The sequence below is a fragment of the Protopterus annectens genome, chromosome 1.part1, assembly GCF_019279795.1.
Source record: "Protopterus annectens isolate FY-2018-M chromosome 1.part1, PAN1.0, whole genome shotgun sequence".
Taxonomy (NCBI): Eukaryota; Metazoa; Chordata; order Ceratodontiformes; family Protopteridae; genus Protopterus; species Protopterus annectens.
Window position 1 is genome coordinate 1,819,139,592 of NC_056726.1, and position 15,774 is coordinate 1,819,155,365.

A 15,774-nucleotide genomic window follows, 5' to 3' on the forward strand; every position below is an offset into this window, starting at 1 on the left:
ACATTGAGTCCTTTTGTCATACTGTTAGTATGAAGCACTACACTTCAGGTGCATGTTATGCAACTTTCTTTGACCTACCCGGACTGCATAATGACAAACATTAGTATTCCGAACACATTCTAAGGATGGTGTTACACTGAAGGCAGAACTGAAGAGAAACAAGGACCAGTAGGCAAAAAAACTGCAGTGCAGCCATATAAACCAGAAAAATGGAGTAGGTTCCAAAGTCATGTTAGTATGACTGCAGCCACAAAAGAATGAGCAACCTAATACTGAACACTGTTCATAAACAAGCTGTACAGTAAGCAGTATTGTACCACAGGCTGAACTGCTGAGTAACAGTAACCAGTAGTGAAAAACTTAACGTGCATTACGATATCAGTACATTCTGCGGAATTCTTGCCCCCCCCCCCCCAACAGCCTCTACACAATAATTCTGGATAAATTGAAAACCAAAAACATAGGTGTAGCATTAACACTGTGCTTATATAGTATGAGGCCCCACATTAAAAAAAATTACAGGCAAACAATGAACACTGCAACATTCTCACAGCCGCTAACTACTCTCCCAACATTAGGCATTTTAAACAATGTACAGGCCCCATCAACCTCCAAGTAGCATAATTCAAACAGCCAAAAATAACTGCAGAAAAAGCTGTAATGTCAAGGATACTTAAACAGCACTATAAACCTAGACAGCAGAACAGTGTTTGCATTAGCATGCATTAAGATATCAGTACATTCTGTGGAGTTCTTACCCCCCCCCCCCCCCCCGAGTCTCGGCACAATTTTGGATGAAGTGAAAACAAAAAGGCTAACAATGTGCTTACACAGTCTGTGACCCCCCCATTAAAAAAACTCCAGCCAAACAATGGACACTGCAACATTCTCACAGGCCCTAACCACACTCCCAAACTTTCAACACAATAACTATGGACAACAAAAACAAATTGAAGTCATTGCAATAAGGCGTAACATCAAGGATAGTTAAACAGTACTATAAACCTAGATAGCAGAAAAGTGTTTTCATTAGCATGCATTAAGATATCAATACATTCTGTGGAATTCTTCCCCCCAAGTCTCTGCACAATTTTGGATGAAGTGAAAACAAAAGCAGAGCATTAACAATGTGCTTCTACAGTATGTGGCCCAACATTAAAAAAATCCAGGCAAACATTGAATACTGCAACATTCTCACAGCTGCTAACTACCCTCCCAACATTAGGCATTTTAAACAATGTACAGGCCCCATCAACCTCCAAATAGCATAATTCAAACAGCCAAAAAAACTGCAGAACAAGCTGTAACATCGGCGATAGTTAAACAGCACTATAAACCTAGACAGCAGAACAGTGTTTGCATTAGCATGCATTAAGATATCAGTACATTCTGTGGAATTCTCACCCTCCCCCCCCCCCAATTCTCAGCATAATAGTTGTGGATGAAGTGAAAAAAAAAACAAAGGTGTAGCATTAACAATGTGCTTATACAGTACGTGACCCCCCCCAACCAATTAAAAAAACTCCAGGCAAATATTGAACACTGCAACATTCTCACAGGCCCTAACCTCACTCCCAAACATTCAATGCATTAACTATGGAAAACGGAAAAATTGCACTCATTGCATCAGTGAGTTGAACATTGTGGTTATACACAATAGTAGCGTAACAGGGTTTCCATTAGTATACATTCAAAACTTCTATACCTTCAGCAACCTTCTCACAACTGCTAACTACCCTTCCAGCATTAGGCATTTGAAACAGTGTGTAGGCCCCATCAACCTCCTAACCTCTCAGCATAATTCAAACAGCCAAAAAGCTGCAGAACAAGGCATAACATCAGGAATAGTTTAAAACAGTACTATAAACATAGATAGCAGAACAGTGTTTGAAAAACTTGTAAAAAACTCAAAACCTACTGCAAATTCAGCTGACAATCTACCAGCAGAATTTCAAAAAATAGCAGCTGAAGCCAGTTCTTATGCTGAATACTTAAAAATCCATTACTGAGCAATACGTCCCAACCATCTGGAAAATATCACACATTATATCCTTGCACAAAGATAGAAACTTGACAAAACTTACAAATTATAGGCCCAGAGCAATTCTTTCCCCACTAGCTGAACTTCTAGAGGAATGCATTCATTCTCAACCAATAATTTACTTGCCAAATCCCAACACGGCTTCAGGCCTCATGCTGCAAATGCCCTCCTCAGTTATACCAACACCATCAGTTTAGAAATGAAGGTAAAATAGGATCTGTCTTTCTTGATTTGTTAAAGGCTTTTGACACAGTATCTTACACAACTAACTACTCTCGCCAACCTTAATCGCATCTCCTAGCTCTCCACTGGCTCCAGAGCTACCCAACAGGTCATAAACAGCCATAAAATGTCTCCAGAATTTACCCCCCCTCTACACCCAGTCACATTTGGAGTCACACAAAGCTCCATCCTTGGTCCACTTCAGATTAGTGGATTTATTATCAACCTCAATACCGCCACATCTCTAGCACTCACAATCCAATATGCTGACGGTGATACACTTGTGTCACATCTACCATGCAACAGGTCATGTCCCAACTCAGGCTGAAATAAGCTAATCTTCATCACTTACCCCATATGCCTAAGACTATTCACTTAGCACCTCACAAGACTGCCCACCTTTCTCTGCTCTACCCAACTACAATATCTTTCTCTGTCCCATTATTTATCTCCCCTCCTTTTCGTCACCCCTATCCCATTCTCTCGACCTTTTACATATACAGCATAGATACTACCAAAAAAAGAAAAACGAGCCAACTATACCTCTTGCCCCCAATAACTAACTTACACACTCTCCTCCTAACCAACTGGCAATCAAAATTAAATGTATATTACATTTCACATTCCGTTATATTGTCCCTCATACAAACAGATAAACCAAACTTATTTTACATATTTCTAGCACTTGTGTACTAAGATAAGCTTTTCTCCCTGAGCATTCACTGAAAATGGGTTCTATCCCAGTCAGACTATCCAGTAAACAAATGTAAAATAAGTAAAGTAAAACTGGTACAACCACAGCCCCTCACCCACAAATCATCTTAGCACAACATGTCGCTACACAAAAGTAAAATAAAACTGGTACAACCACAGCCCCTCATCCCCCATCCTCTTAGCACAAGAACTCCACACAAAAGCAAATTAAAACTAGTAAAACCAGTCCTCACCTCCCCAATCCTCATAGCACAAGAACACCACACAAGTGAAATAAAATTGGTAAAACCACAGCCCCTCACCCCCATCCTCTTACCACCACAGCACTACACAAAACCAAAATAAAACTGGTACAACCACAGTCCAAAAATAAAACTGATACAACCACAGCCCTCACCCCAGCAAACCTCTTGGCACAAGAAGTATGCCCACAAAAAAAATGCAATCACGCCCCCACAAAAAATAAAGTTTAAACTAAACCCAAAAACTTACCTTTTATGCTTTTTACAGAAGGCTGCTTCCAATACTCTGCTCCATCTTCACGACTGAAGGCTCACCCGCTCTGCTTGCTTTCCTCAGCCACTGCAGTCCTTTTGAAATTGCCCTTAAAAGGACAGTTTTTCAGACCTTTTGAGAAATTGCCCTTAGAAGGACAGTTGAAAGGGGTATTCTCTAATGACCACTATTGCTCCAGAGGCTTCAATCCACCCCTGATCCATTCTCTGATGTAGTCCGTCCTCACGCTGGTCCAAACCCGGCTCAATATCCACACTCTGCTGCTAAGGAACAGTCCTCTGTTTAAAAACAAGAGAAGTGATCCGTATTACCCACACTTGCCTTTTTAAAGGCAGTTTGTACAGGAAGTGCTTTTCAAGGACCAATCAGGTCCTTGCTTCATCACTTCCTACTTTAAAAAAAGAAAATAAAAAAAACAAGAACTTAGTTCCCAGGCTGCTGCAGCCAATCAGATCCTTTGTTTCACTGAGTGGACCTGATTGAGTGCAGCTTGCCAGCAAATCCAAAAAAAAAAAAAAAAAACAGAAACACAGTTCCAATTTTCACAGTGATGCCAGGGAACTGTGCGGACGTCCACGAGGAGCAGTGCCGAGGAACAGTAACTGTCGGAGCAACCCACGGCTGCTGTATGGGGGCCCTCATTCACTGGGAGGTAATCAGGGGCTTCCTGCGGCCACGGGTTTCACTGGTGCCTAACACCAGCTATGGGAGAGAGCCCATTTTCAGCAGAGACCCAGGGAGAACCACTCCAGACTTAGGTCTTTGGAATGTGGGAGGAAACTGGAGCACCTAGAGGAAACCCACGTGACTTCAGGGAGGGCATGCAGAATTCGCACAGAAGGCACCCCAGACGAGAATTGAACCAGAGAACCTCTTTATGTGCGGCAACAATGCTAACTGCTGCACCACTGTGCCAGCCTGTCAGTATGATCTGATTGTAATTTAAAATAAATTTGCTCCTTATCAGCAGGTGGGTATGCCACATGTTTTTTAGCTGTGTTGATTTTATTGTGGTGCTTCTGATGCTCAGTGAAGCAAGCCATATGGCACTCAAGTTAAGTTTGCTAGTAAGCTGTTGGAAGTACATTATATATGTGTGGTTGAATAGTTGGACTTAGGTGTTCTTGATATATATTTAAATATAGAAATAGATGTAGATGTATACAAACATACACACACATATGTATAGACACACACTCTCACACATACATATGTGTGTGCGTGTTCCCAGTTATCGATGTTCAAAACATTGATTTCCTCTCGTCAAAAATGACTTAAATCAAAAATAAAAAAAAAAACAAAAACAAAACAGGTCAAAAAAGGAAATAAAACACTTTCCTTTTCTGATCAAACATCATTAAAAAAGACTAGCATCACAGGCAGACCTAGTTTGTGTGAATAGTGATATTCTTAGAGAGAAGGGTTTTGGTAAGGTAATGTGTCATGCTGGGGTTAAGGCCAGGGTTAGAGTTATCACATATTAATAAGTTAGACATGGGGTCAAATATGGAAAAATGTCCCTTCTCCTTTAAATTTAGATTTATCCTTTGACAAACTAAACGTTTGTGCGTTTTTATCTGAAATTGTTGAGCTGTATTTGAGATGGTAAGAAGACATGCATGGATGTACAGTATTGTTACAAATTAAAAAAATATATGTATTACTTTTTACATGGTAACTTGCCCAGTGTTGCATGTCTACTGTTCTTGTGAAGTTTTTTTTTTTTTTGGGGTTTGCTATTATAAACATAAACTCTAGTTCTTGTCATTATGAGCCTTGAAAGTCCAAAGAAAGGTAAGACTGCATACAGCAGCTTGAATTCAATAACTGCAGTATTTTACAGCGTAGACTAGTTTTCATTATTTCTTTGTTGGAAACCCTTTCTTGCAGTCAAGCTGATTAAAGTGTTTTACTAATTTCCTAGTCACCCTGCTGAACTGAAAATAATTGACTTGATGATTACTTAGGAGAACAGAGAAAATGAGGAGAGAGAAGGAAGTATATGTGTAGTCAATCATTGCCTGTGGTAAACAACAAAACCGTAGGAGGGTTGCAGTGCAGCACTGTCCCATGCATGAAATGTCTACTGTTTTAGTAGGCAGTAGCAGTGGTGTACTACTGAAGTGATTTACCAGAGTGGTTCCAAAGGAATGAGAAGGTTTTTTTTTCTGGTACTGTATTATCCAAACCAACAGTGTATCATCTAATTCTTTTGTTTTAGAAATTACAGGCAGGTTATGTAACCGAGTGAGACAGCATCTTACTGCAGCAGCAAGAGGTGTGTTTCTTGGTAACTGGAGTTTTGGGCCAGCCTGTTTACAGAATGTCTGCGCTGACATTAGCAACCTGGGCTTGAGTAATGGTCCAGGTCCAGATGACTTGCTGATGGAATGGAAGGAATGCAGTAGCTGCCCAGTCCTCCTCAAGGGGGGTGGAGGGTTTCCTCAGTGGATTAGCAAATCAGACTTGGCAGAGCCTGTGGGGAAATGCAGTAAAAACTGTTGATTATAGCAGGGTAACTGGTCTCCAGATGACAGTTTTTTAGGTCTGGCAATGCATGCTTACTTTGGGTGGCTGGAAACCTGAGGCTTGAGGAGAAGGTATAAAAGAAATAATATGTTGCTTCACAGTACATTGGCAACCAGGGAGCCCCCCCCCCCCAACTGTGGCAATCTCCAGAGATCAGTAGCGAGAGGGGAACACAAAGCAAAACAAACAAGAAAAAAGTTAGTTCAAGGACAAACACAAATCTGTTACATTTAATAAAAAGCAGATTTGAAGTAAGATAAGCCTACAGTGTTCTCAGTCTTACAAACTGTAGTATTATTTGTTGCATTGATAGCAAACCATGGGTATGGGAGGATTTCATAAGAACGAGTGGTTTCAAAATTAGCCAAGAAAGGCTCTGTAAATTTACATAAATATAATACGACAATATTCAGCTGATTATGGCTAATCCCTTTAAGGCTTGCATCAGTTGTTTAAAAAGTCAGTAGATTTTTTGGGGTGGGGTTGATCATTATTCATTTCTAAGATACATTGCACAGGCTGCTTGGTTGTCTGTACATAGTGTAAAAAAATTGAGTAGACATTGCTTACAAGTAACAAATTATTATTATTATTTTTTGGGTCAGTGAGTGGTTGGCTGCACAGTGATGAAAAATGGTGTAGTTAACAATTTATTTGGAGAGCAGCTCTTTGGTTGTTACAAAGACCACCTTAGCTGTACCAAAGGAGAGAAAAAAATGAGTCATCTTCCTTAACTCATTCATCATTTTCTTATAAACTGTGAGCTTGCAGTGCACATCCACAGTATGAAAGGTTGTTTGTCTCCTGGATTCCAGCTACACAAAGAAAGGGGGTGCATGAGCACACTGAAGAACACATTCAACACTAATTTGTGGGAGAAGACACTGGACCCAGGCTCAGTAGGCTGAGGAAAGATGGGAGGAAACAGGAGACACTTTTTTAATGCAGTGCTTTGGCTTGATGAGCGTTATACTCACTACTTGTCAAATATGTCTCATAAGGTGGCAGCCTTCCTGTCTAGGAGATTTCTGCTGCACTAACTGACTTGCAATAGTCTTTCAGGTGGTCAGTAGGCTGAACAGTCTTGCCTGTATGTCTACTCTCAGTGTACTTTCGTCTGAGAAATGAGTTTACCACTTTTTGTTTGCAGATGAGTTGACATCAATAAGGACAGTTTCTTCTTCCACAATAAACCCAGGGGGCAGTTGTGGCCACCAAGTCTGACTTTGGCCTGCCTTGATGTGAAGCTCAGTGATGTACCAGAACATCTGTTCTTTTTTACTACTATATATCTTTGGTAATGACACCCCAATCCCATGTGCAAAAATGGGAAAAAGGGGATGTGAATAGGAGACTAAGAAGCCTCAGCTTAGTGACCCTGTCTTGAGGAAGTCTTCTCTTGATCTTGATAATTGTCATCCCATCTCTAACCTTCCATGTACTGCCAGAATAAAATGGAGAAGTGCCATGCTGGGCCAGTGGCAGAAAACACCACAGATCAGGAGTGATGCAATTCCTTTGGGCAAGCAAAAAAAAATACTGTATATTTTTTCAATCTTTTTGACTAAGTTGAGCTTTTCACCTTTTGATAATATGTTACTGTTTCTAGATAAATTTATTTGTTATTTATTTATTTAATATTTGTTGACCAGGAAAGTCCGACTAGGACAGAGCCTATTTTCAGCAGAGGCCTGGGGAGAAACACTCCAGGAGAGACGCTCCAGAATTGTTTCATTTGTACCTAGACAAAAAGAACGGTGCACATACTTTCTTTCATGTTGTCTAAAAGAGACATTTCAAAAAACCCAGTATGCGGAAAAAAAGCTTAGACCTATGACGCAGATCATTGAGCTAGAATGATAGAATAGGGGTAATATGTCTCTGTTGGTGAGTAGGTGTCTGAAGCTGCTAGTCCTGAAAAAAACGAGACCCACAACCATGCCATCTAATGGTAATACTCTCCATTGTGTGTTACTATAGCTGCCGTGTTATTATACTCAAAGATGTAATGGGCAGTATGAAAATCCATAAAAGAGGCTGTACCAAGACTGTCTTTTTTTAGAAACTCTTTGGCCCCAGAATCATGGAGGTCAACCAACTCTTTTTCTGTTGCCTAATTTCATAGGAAGGAGTGGAACAGGTATAGGTGAGAGAGTATATTCCCTGGGGCTAACATGGCAGCGAACACCCTCTTTCCAAACCTGACTGTAAGTTTTGACTGCTTTGTTCTGCGGGTTTTAAGCAAAGGGCTGAGGTCTCTATTCCTCTGTTTTGAACCAAAGAACCAAAGTTGTAAGAAACAACTCTGACCTTGAATGTCTGCAGAGTATAGCTTGTTATTCAACCAGGGGTTTGTAAGGGATAGATCACTTTTTGGGGGCGCTAAAGAGCTAGTGTCTGTGTGCTTCCATACTGCAAAAAATTGTGTAATTCAGGATAACCTTGATGGGAAAAATGGCCTAATGCCTCTAATCCTTTTAAACAAGATACTGTTTGAACTTTCTCTGTGGAGAGGGACCGTCAGCCAGTCCCTGCAAGACTTCAAAAGCTGAATAGTTTCCTAAAAGAGGGATCAACAGGAGTGTTTCAGTGGCTGGAAGGAAATCATTATTGTCGAATGGAGAGACAGAGACATTGGTTTTCTCAGTCTCCCTTGCCGAGAAGTATTCAGAAAGGGGAGGAGGAGAGACGTGTTGTTATACCCCAGTAGGGTGGACTTGCAACCAGCCCACCCAGCAGGCACAGGAAGAATAGTCAAAGTGTATTTATAGGTCGGGGGGAATTGATCCCTAGCACGAAGAGAAACACGAGCAGATAGCATCAGTACTACACGAGGGGCATGTACTGATATTAAATTCTGTTCTCTTTTTGTGCTCTTCCTTACCCCCTCAGTTATGTTCTGTTAAGCACTGAACCTTGAGCTCAGTTTAATGTAGCAGGGTGAATAAAGACTTGATAGGCATGGATTGATTTGTGTGAACTTGCTGTCCCCTTACTAACAAGTAACCTAGGAAAGGTGAAGAGAGAAGCCTACCTGGGCCCTAGCCAGTTAGCTGAGGGCCCACCACAAAGTGGCTGTGTGCTCAACCAGAAAGAGGCAGTTCTAGATCCCTAAAACTCATTCATAAAATGGTTGCTAGGGACAACTTTCTTGACACTCTCACTATTTTAAACTGACAATGTTGGGAGCTCAATTACTTGCCAGATGAGAGAGGTCATAGCTTGCAAGTATTTGCGAGTGTACAGACATTAACTGAAAGAGTTTAAAGGAGGAAGAAGCACTGGTTAATACTTGGTTTGCTGATCTCTTACATTGTCTCTCCTGTCTGACCTCTACATGGAACTGCATGTAGGACCATTATTCTGATTTCTGTTCTGGATCCACTCTGCCACAGACACTGTGTTGGCATCAGAAAGGGCCTGCAGCATTTTTCCCATCTGATCAGGTTTCTGCTGTGGTACTTCCCATATATCTGAATGTGTGCTTCTTCTGCAGACAGTATAGATAGTTTAGTATGAATCTTGGCTGGATATGGTGATTGCAGTCACACTTAGAAGGGGTTGACATATTGTCATCAAATTTGGGAATTTTTCTTATGAAGTGCATTAGAACTGAGATCTGAACTATATAAGGAGCATGAAAGAATTTGGAAGCATAAGGCCCAGTGTGCTGACCTAACACAGAAGGGGAACATGAGGGTATGTGCTGGTAGGAACCATTCACACCTAAAGCATAGGTGCTAGATATCATTAAAGAACTGTGGCAAAAAATGGCTTTCAGGAAAGAGATCCCAGTTGTTATCCACTTCAGAAGGCCCTTCAGAGTAAGATATTACTTTTGAAACAGATAAGTATTATCTTTCTGTATTTGTTTGGGTTTGTTTACTGCCTTTTTTTCCTTCTCAGGTACGCTGGTGTCACTTTTGGTATAACAAACAGCTTTGCATCAATACCGGGAACAGCAGCACCACTACTAGTTGGATTTCTCACCAGTCAGGTATAACCATCACCATATTTTTTCTTAGTCTGATATTGCTTTCATTATGAGAATGATAGACCTTTTAGGTGTGTTTTGTTTTATATGTTTAGCTAGAAACAGACACATCTTTAGAGGTAATGGTATGTGTGTGTGTGTGTGTGTGTGTGTGTGTGTGTGTGTGTGTGTGTGTGTTTTAGTTTGCAGTTATCTGTTTCTGCAGGTTAAAATCTGTGTTAATATATGAAGAAACAGTATTACTTCAGTCATATATATGTAACCAGAAAACTCTCTAGAAGTACACTAAATAAATTTATAAGGACTACACTTATGTTACATAATCAGGGTTTACAGTACTGACTTGAGTTCCGTTGCATCTTTGTGCAGCTTATTTTTAGAAAGTATGTCCTAGCCTTCCACTCACATGCACAGCATTCCAGATCCGATGTTGCCTTTTCTGTCCTCCTCAACAGATAGGTGTATCGGATCTATATGGACAGATTGGTGAATCGGATCTATATGGATCTAAGGCCGGTGACTAGACTTTTGGTTCAAATGCTCAAGCTCCTCCTGCTTCTGACACTCTCTCTCTCTCTCTCTTTCTCTGTCTCTCCCCCTCATAATGTACCTCCACCCTTACTGCTCCCAGATGATCTCATCTGCCACATTAGTGGACAGATGTATTCCTCAAGGCTCAGCTACTTAAATTTAGATGTTTTTTTTTTGCTTCAGACTACATCTCAAGGTTATATTCAACAGCTCAGCTATCTCGTTACTGTTAACATCTGGCTAATTTTTGGCCAGTTCTTTCATTTACAGAGCTAAGGGATTATTGCCTTCTAAGCCATAAGCACATTCTACAAGAGCTTTTGGTGCTTCTTCAGCCTTGTTTAGCAGTGTTCCTATTGATGTTTGTGCAGCAGACACCTTGTCTAAAGTTTATACATTTGTCCCTCTTTACAGTCTTGACCTGTAATTCAGGTCCAGGCAGTATTTTGGTTCCACCATTTTCTGGGATATCCTTTCATAGTGCCTCCTGGGGCTATCGTAGCTGGGCACTCTGTCCCATCTGTTGAGGTAGACAAAAAAGACAACATTGTATGCAAAATCATTGTACTTAACATAACGCTATAATGCTAGATCTGTATTGTCTTCTTCAATCCATCTAGACATTCCGACCGGCCACTCCCATCCAGATTGTCACTGATGCATTGCTTCCACTAGACTGCATTCAACCTTCCTGGAATCTTGTTTGGGTGCAGTCCTTTTAGATTGCTCTTTGTGTCTCCATTGCGCTGTTTAGTTAATAAGTGTTTCATACTTAAGTGGTGTAATCATGTTTTATGGGCAGACTCAGTCTGAGTGTTTGAAGGGCAGTGGTGTGTTATCGAAGAAGGGGGGGTTGCTTGAGCCTTAGAACCAAAAGTCTGGTTGCCAGTCTTGAATCCATACAGATGTGATACATCTATCTGGTGAGCTGGATGAAAGAAGACTACACGGATCAAGTGTTACCCTAAGTATATAACTCTCGTTTGTCTTCCATTTGTCTCTCCCCTTTTACATACTTCATGCCTTGACAGCTGTGTTCTAAAATCACTGTTATCTCCATCTCCACCTCTAGTGCTGTCTTTCTCCAACCACTACCTGTCCACCTCTTTTTTTTTTTTAGCTGTCACCTTTCTTTCTTTCCTTCCTTCCTCCATCCTGCTTGTCTTTAGTTCTGTCTTTTCACAATTCCTCTTCCACTTTTACCTTACATTTTTACTACTGGTTGTATCCCAACCATTTAACTTTTAATTATTTCTATAGTTTGCCACATTCCCTCCAGTCTGTCCTGTATTTCTGTTCCCACTTTCAGGTTTCCTTTCACGACTTTGTTTTGTATTTTAGGTTTAGTTTTTCTACTAATTCAGAAGTTTTAAGTCTGTATCATATTTTACAGTTGTACTAAAATTTGTTACATAGATTAATATTGAGTGATGTACCTATTCATCTTCTTCCCTAGCCAAGTGAATTGTGTGTAATGTTCACAGACTACTTGGAATCATGCTTTCACATTCAGTTTCACTGATGCAGTATCTTTAGGAATTGTGCTGCTACAATTTAGTTGTCTTTCATGGTACATTTCCAGTTAAAATGTTTGCATAAATTGTAAGTATTTTAATCTAATGGCCAAACGTTATAGATGTGTTGCCCTTTTATTTAGTGAAGAAGTTGCACATGGCCTTTGATTGTCAGAAATGGAAAACCACGGCAGAAATAGATTGTTGGGAACACTGAAAATATTCATTACTACATCAAGCTGTATAAAAGGTTGCTGTAAATAATAAAACATTTACTAAACGTAATAGACACTTCAGCAAAGATGGACTTTGTCAGCACTGTGTCCTCCACCAAAAGGTGCTGATGGGTGATACATAATCCTATTTTTATATATGTATATGTGTGTATTGATGGATAATACTAGATGTTCCATGTCTGGGACTAATAAATAGTGGGTTTGGTCAATATGAAAATATTTAGAGTTGAAGGACTGTACTGTCATGCAACAGAGAGAAAAAGTAGTGCATGAAAAACAAAAAAAAAATGAACAGTGTTACCTTGGAGGACTTTCACATTGGGTAGACACTTAGGTATCCCTTCAAGTGCCATGTCATTGGCTAGCTGAATTGTTCTTATTTCAGGTTTCGTCACGTGTTATTAAGCCCCTTACCCATGCTGGTAAATCTTTGCACAGAAATAAGAGGGAAGGAAAGACCAGCACAGAATCCCAGTTTTTGTAACCTCTTGGATCTCACCTTAATATGCATAGCTGGAAATTTCCCCATAACTAATAGCTAAAAGATCATAACCCACTCCAAGTATTCCTACAACCACTGTATCACAAACTAGGATCACCACAGAGACGGTATCTTTGCCTAGGTCTGGAGAACAGTTTCTCTAGAGGTGTTGCAAGAGAATGCCAGCAGTTCACCCTAAGAGTGGACCTTGGAGAGACTTTTCCTTCATTCTCAGAGGCATCCAACAATAACAAATGGAGTGCTGACATACTAAAGGAGGGAATCGGATTAAAGTTTTTGTCTCATTGGGATACATCTCTGCACTGCTCAATACTAAGCAACTTGCATGCAGTGACATGGGGCTAATAAGCTGAACTGCCATGTCAGTGAATGTATGGCACACCAAAGCAGTACACAGCATCTCAGGCAAAGTTGTCAATGAAGATAGTTTGGAATGTTAATTAATTTGTTCAGTATTTTAACATTTTATTAGTATACAAATTGATGCATACATATACCTAATATATATTGGCTTTTTATATATGTATTTTTATTAGGTTTTTTTTTTAAAATTTTAATCTAATTAGTGTTAATGAATCATGTGATTGTTTTTATTGTTATGAAAACTGTTGATTGGGTTGTGCTTTCAGTTCTGATGATGTCCTAATGGATGAAAGCGCTTAACATTACTGATGGTGTTGGAATAAAGCATTTTCACTGGATTTTCATCTTTCTTGGCTTGGTACTCAGTTTGTGTTGGCGAGCGGAGTTTATTGTGGTTTGTTATGGCTTCTGGAGTTGGAAGTGCTGGTGACCTTGCTGGTCTTATTGGAGGTCTCAGTGCCTCCATTGGGAACTTGTCTAATCTTCTTATACAGCTCAATCAACAATTAAGTATACGTAATGGGTCTATTGGAGGTACGAATGATAGGTTGCTTGCAACGAGTATTAGTAACTCTTCAGATAGTGCAGATAGTTTGAGGCTTCTTTTAACTCAGTTAACCCCAAACGTTTCATTTGGCAATTCTATGACTATGACAATGAACGTTAATGCTGACTTTAATATTCAGGCTTGGGAAACAAACAAGTTTGATATTAAAAGCGTTATGTCAGCTTCAAATGGGGACCCTGAGACTGGTTTTGGTACTTTGCAACAACAACTGCATCAGTTTGAGAATAAAATGGAACAATTTAAAAGACTGCAGTTGGATAATGTATACTTGCATGAATGTTTAGGTAACCATTGGGTCCCTAAGGGTTTACGTTTTTGGAGATTCCCAAATGGAGTTCTAAAGGGTTCAGATTTTCACAAAACGCTCATTGACATTTTTAATAAAGCTGGCTGTGAATTAGGTGATCAGTTAATTAAATTTAACGATCACCGTATTGAGGCTTTATTAATTGAATTGGACAATCTCGATGCTAGTATTACTAGTGACTTACTGTTTTTCAGTATAAAACTAGTTATAACAATGTGTTCTTTAAAATTGATAACTGTAAGAAGAATGTGGAAAGGAGAAAGAAAAAAACTACAATGGGATGCTGAAGCATATGCAAGTGGGCATGTGTATCCTGATCCCATTGGTCCTAGAGACGTTACGAGTGACGAGCCCTTGTTTCAACCAGTGGGTATGTGTGATGGGTCCCTGGACGTCAACCAGTCTTACAGAGAAGTCCAATGTGATGCTGCAACGGCTGAAGTAAGGCGTTCGGAGCATATTCAGGCCCAGAGGGCAACTAATTCTAACAATACATTCCATCCAAAGGATTTTTACCAGTGGCAAGGGGCGAGGCCAAAGACAGGATTCAACAAGAAGAACGGCCCGAGACGGAAACGGTAGAGCCGTTGAGTTGCAGCTTTGCCGAAGTTAATTCTGATGAGGTTGTTAAAAAGGTACTGAATTCTAATAATGACTTTACCATTTTCAGTTTTTCTCATAAGGACTTTTTGGTTCAACATACCGATTTGTTGGCTAAAGGGTTTGAGTTTATTCCAACAACTAGAGCAAGAATTGACCAAACTTTGATTGACTTAAAGCTTTTTATTCACAAGCTTAATTTTGCTGTTTTATTTTGTGGAGATTCATGTAGTAACACTAATGTTTTATTTTGTGGAGATTCATGTAGTAACACTAATGTCGATGGTAATAATGTTTTAAAGAGATCCAGTAAGTTTAATCCTCCTGTTCATGGATCTGTATTGTCATTTGAGCAAGTTTGTACTAATGATTTTAGAACTGTTATTAGACAACCAGGGATTGGTTACTCCAATTTGAGTCATATAGAGAAGAAGTTATTGTTTGAATTTGTTTATGATAGATCTCTTTGTATAATGAAAATGGACAAAGGGAGAGGGTTGTTATCATGGACCTTGTAGATTATAATAATAGAATGAACGAATTGTTACTATCTGACACTTATCAAGAAATTTCAAGAAATGAGCTTAATATCGCTTATGCTAAAAATGATGTCCAGTTGTTGGATATGTTATTTCAGGGACAGATTGATCTGGATGAGTATGATTTTTTTGTATAACAAGTGGCCCGTGATAGCAGGTATATTCGGAATTCCAAAATCCACAAGGATATACAAAACCATTTCACACTGAGCTAATCGGAGGAAGTTGGAGGAAGGGCACTGAGCTAACTAATCTGTGATATATAACATTAAGTATCCTGTTTTTTGCTATTTTCTGAGTTAGTTTTAGAACTTTTATTTTACTCAGTGTGTGTGAGGTATTGAGTAGAATTTTCTACAATTGTTAAGCATCTGGTTGGGTTTGTTTGTTCTGATTTCCTGCTAGGAGTGTATCATATAACTTGTTTGCATTTAAAAGCATTCTCTAGAGTCTCCTTGATCCTTTATCTGTTTAAACATTTCTGCAGTTTTTTCTACCTAAGTAGTGTTGGTAGTGTAGCATTGTCCATATTCAGGCTTGTGTTTTGGGCCTAGTTGTTTGTTAGTAGAGGCTGTGTGTCTGAGCACATGTCCCAGGC

At 39.7% G+C, this 15,774-nt stretch overlaps 1 protein-coding gene across 1 annotated transcript in view; it reads left to right on the top strand.

Moving 5' to 3' along the window:
- LOC122812417 (sialin-like) overlaps positions 1 to 15,774 on the top strand; it is a 1,040,020-nt gene that overhangs the window by 905,383 nt on the left and 118,863 nt on the right. The window contains exon 12 of the mRNA XM_044084807.1: positions 9,929 to 10,019. Within this exon, the coding sequence (XP_043940742.1) occupies positions 9,929 to 10,019 (91 nt within the window). The remainder of the gene's footprint in view (positions 1 to 9,928; positions 10,020 to 15,774) is intronic.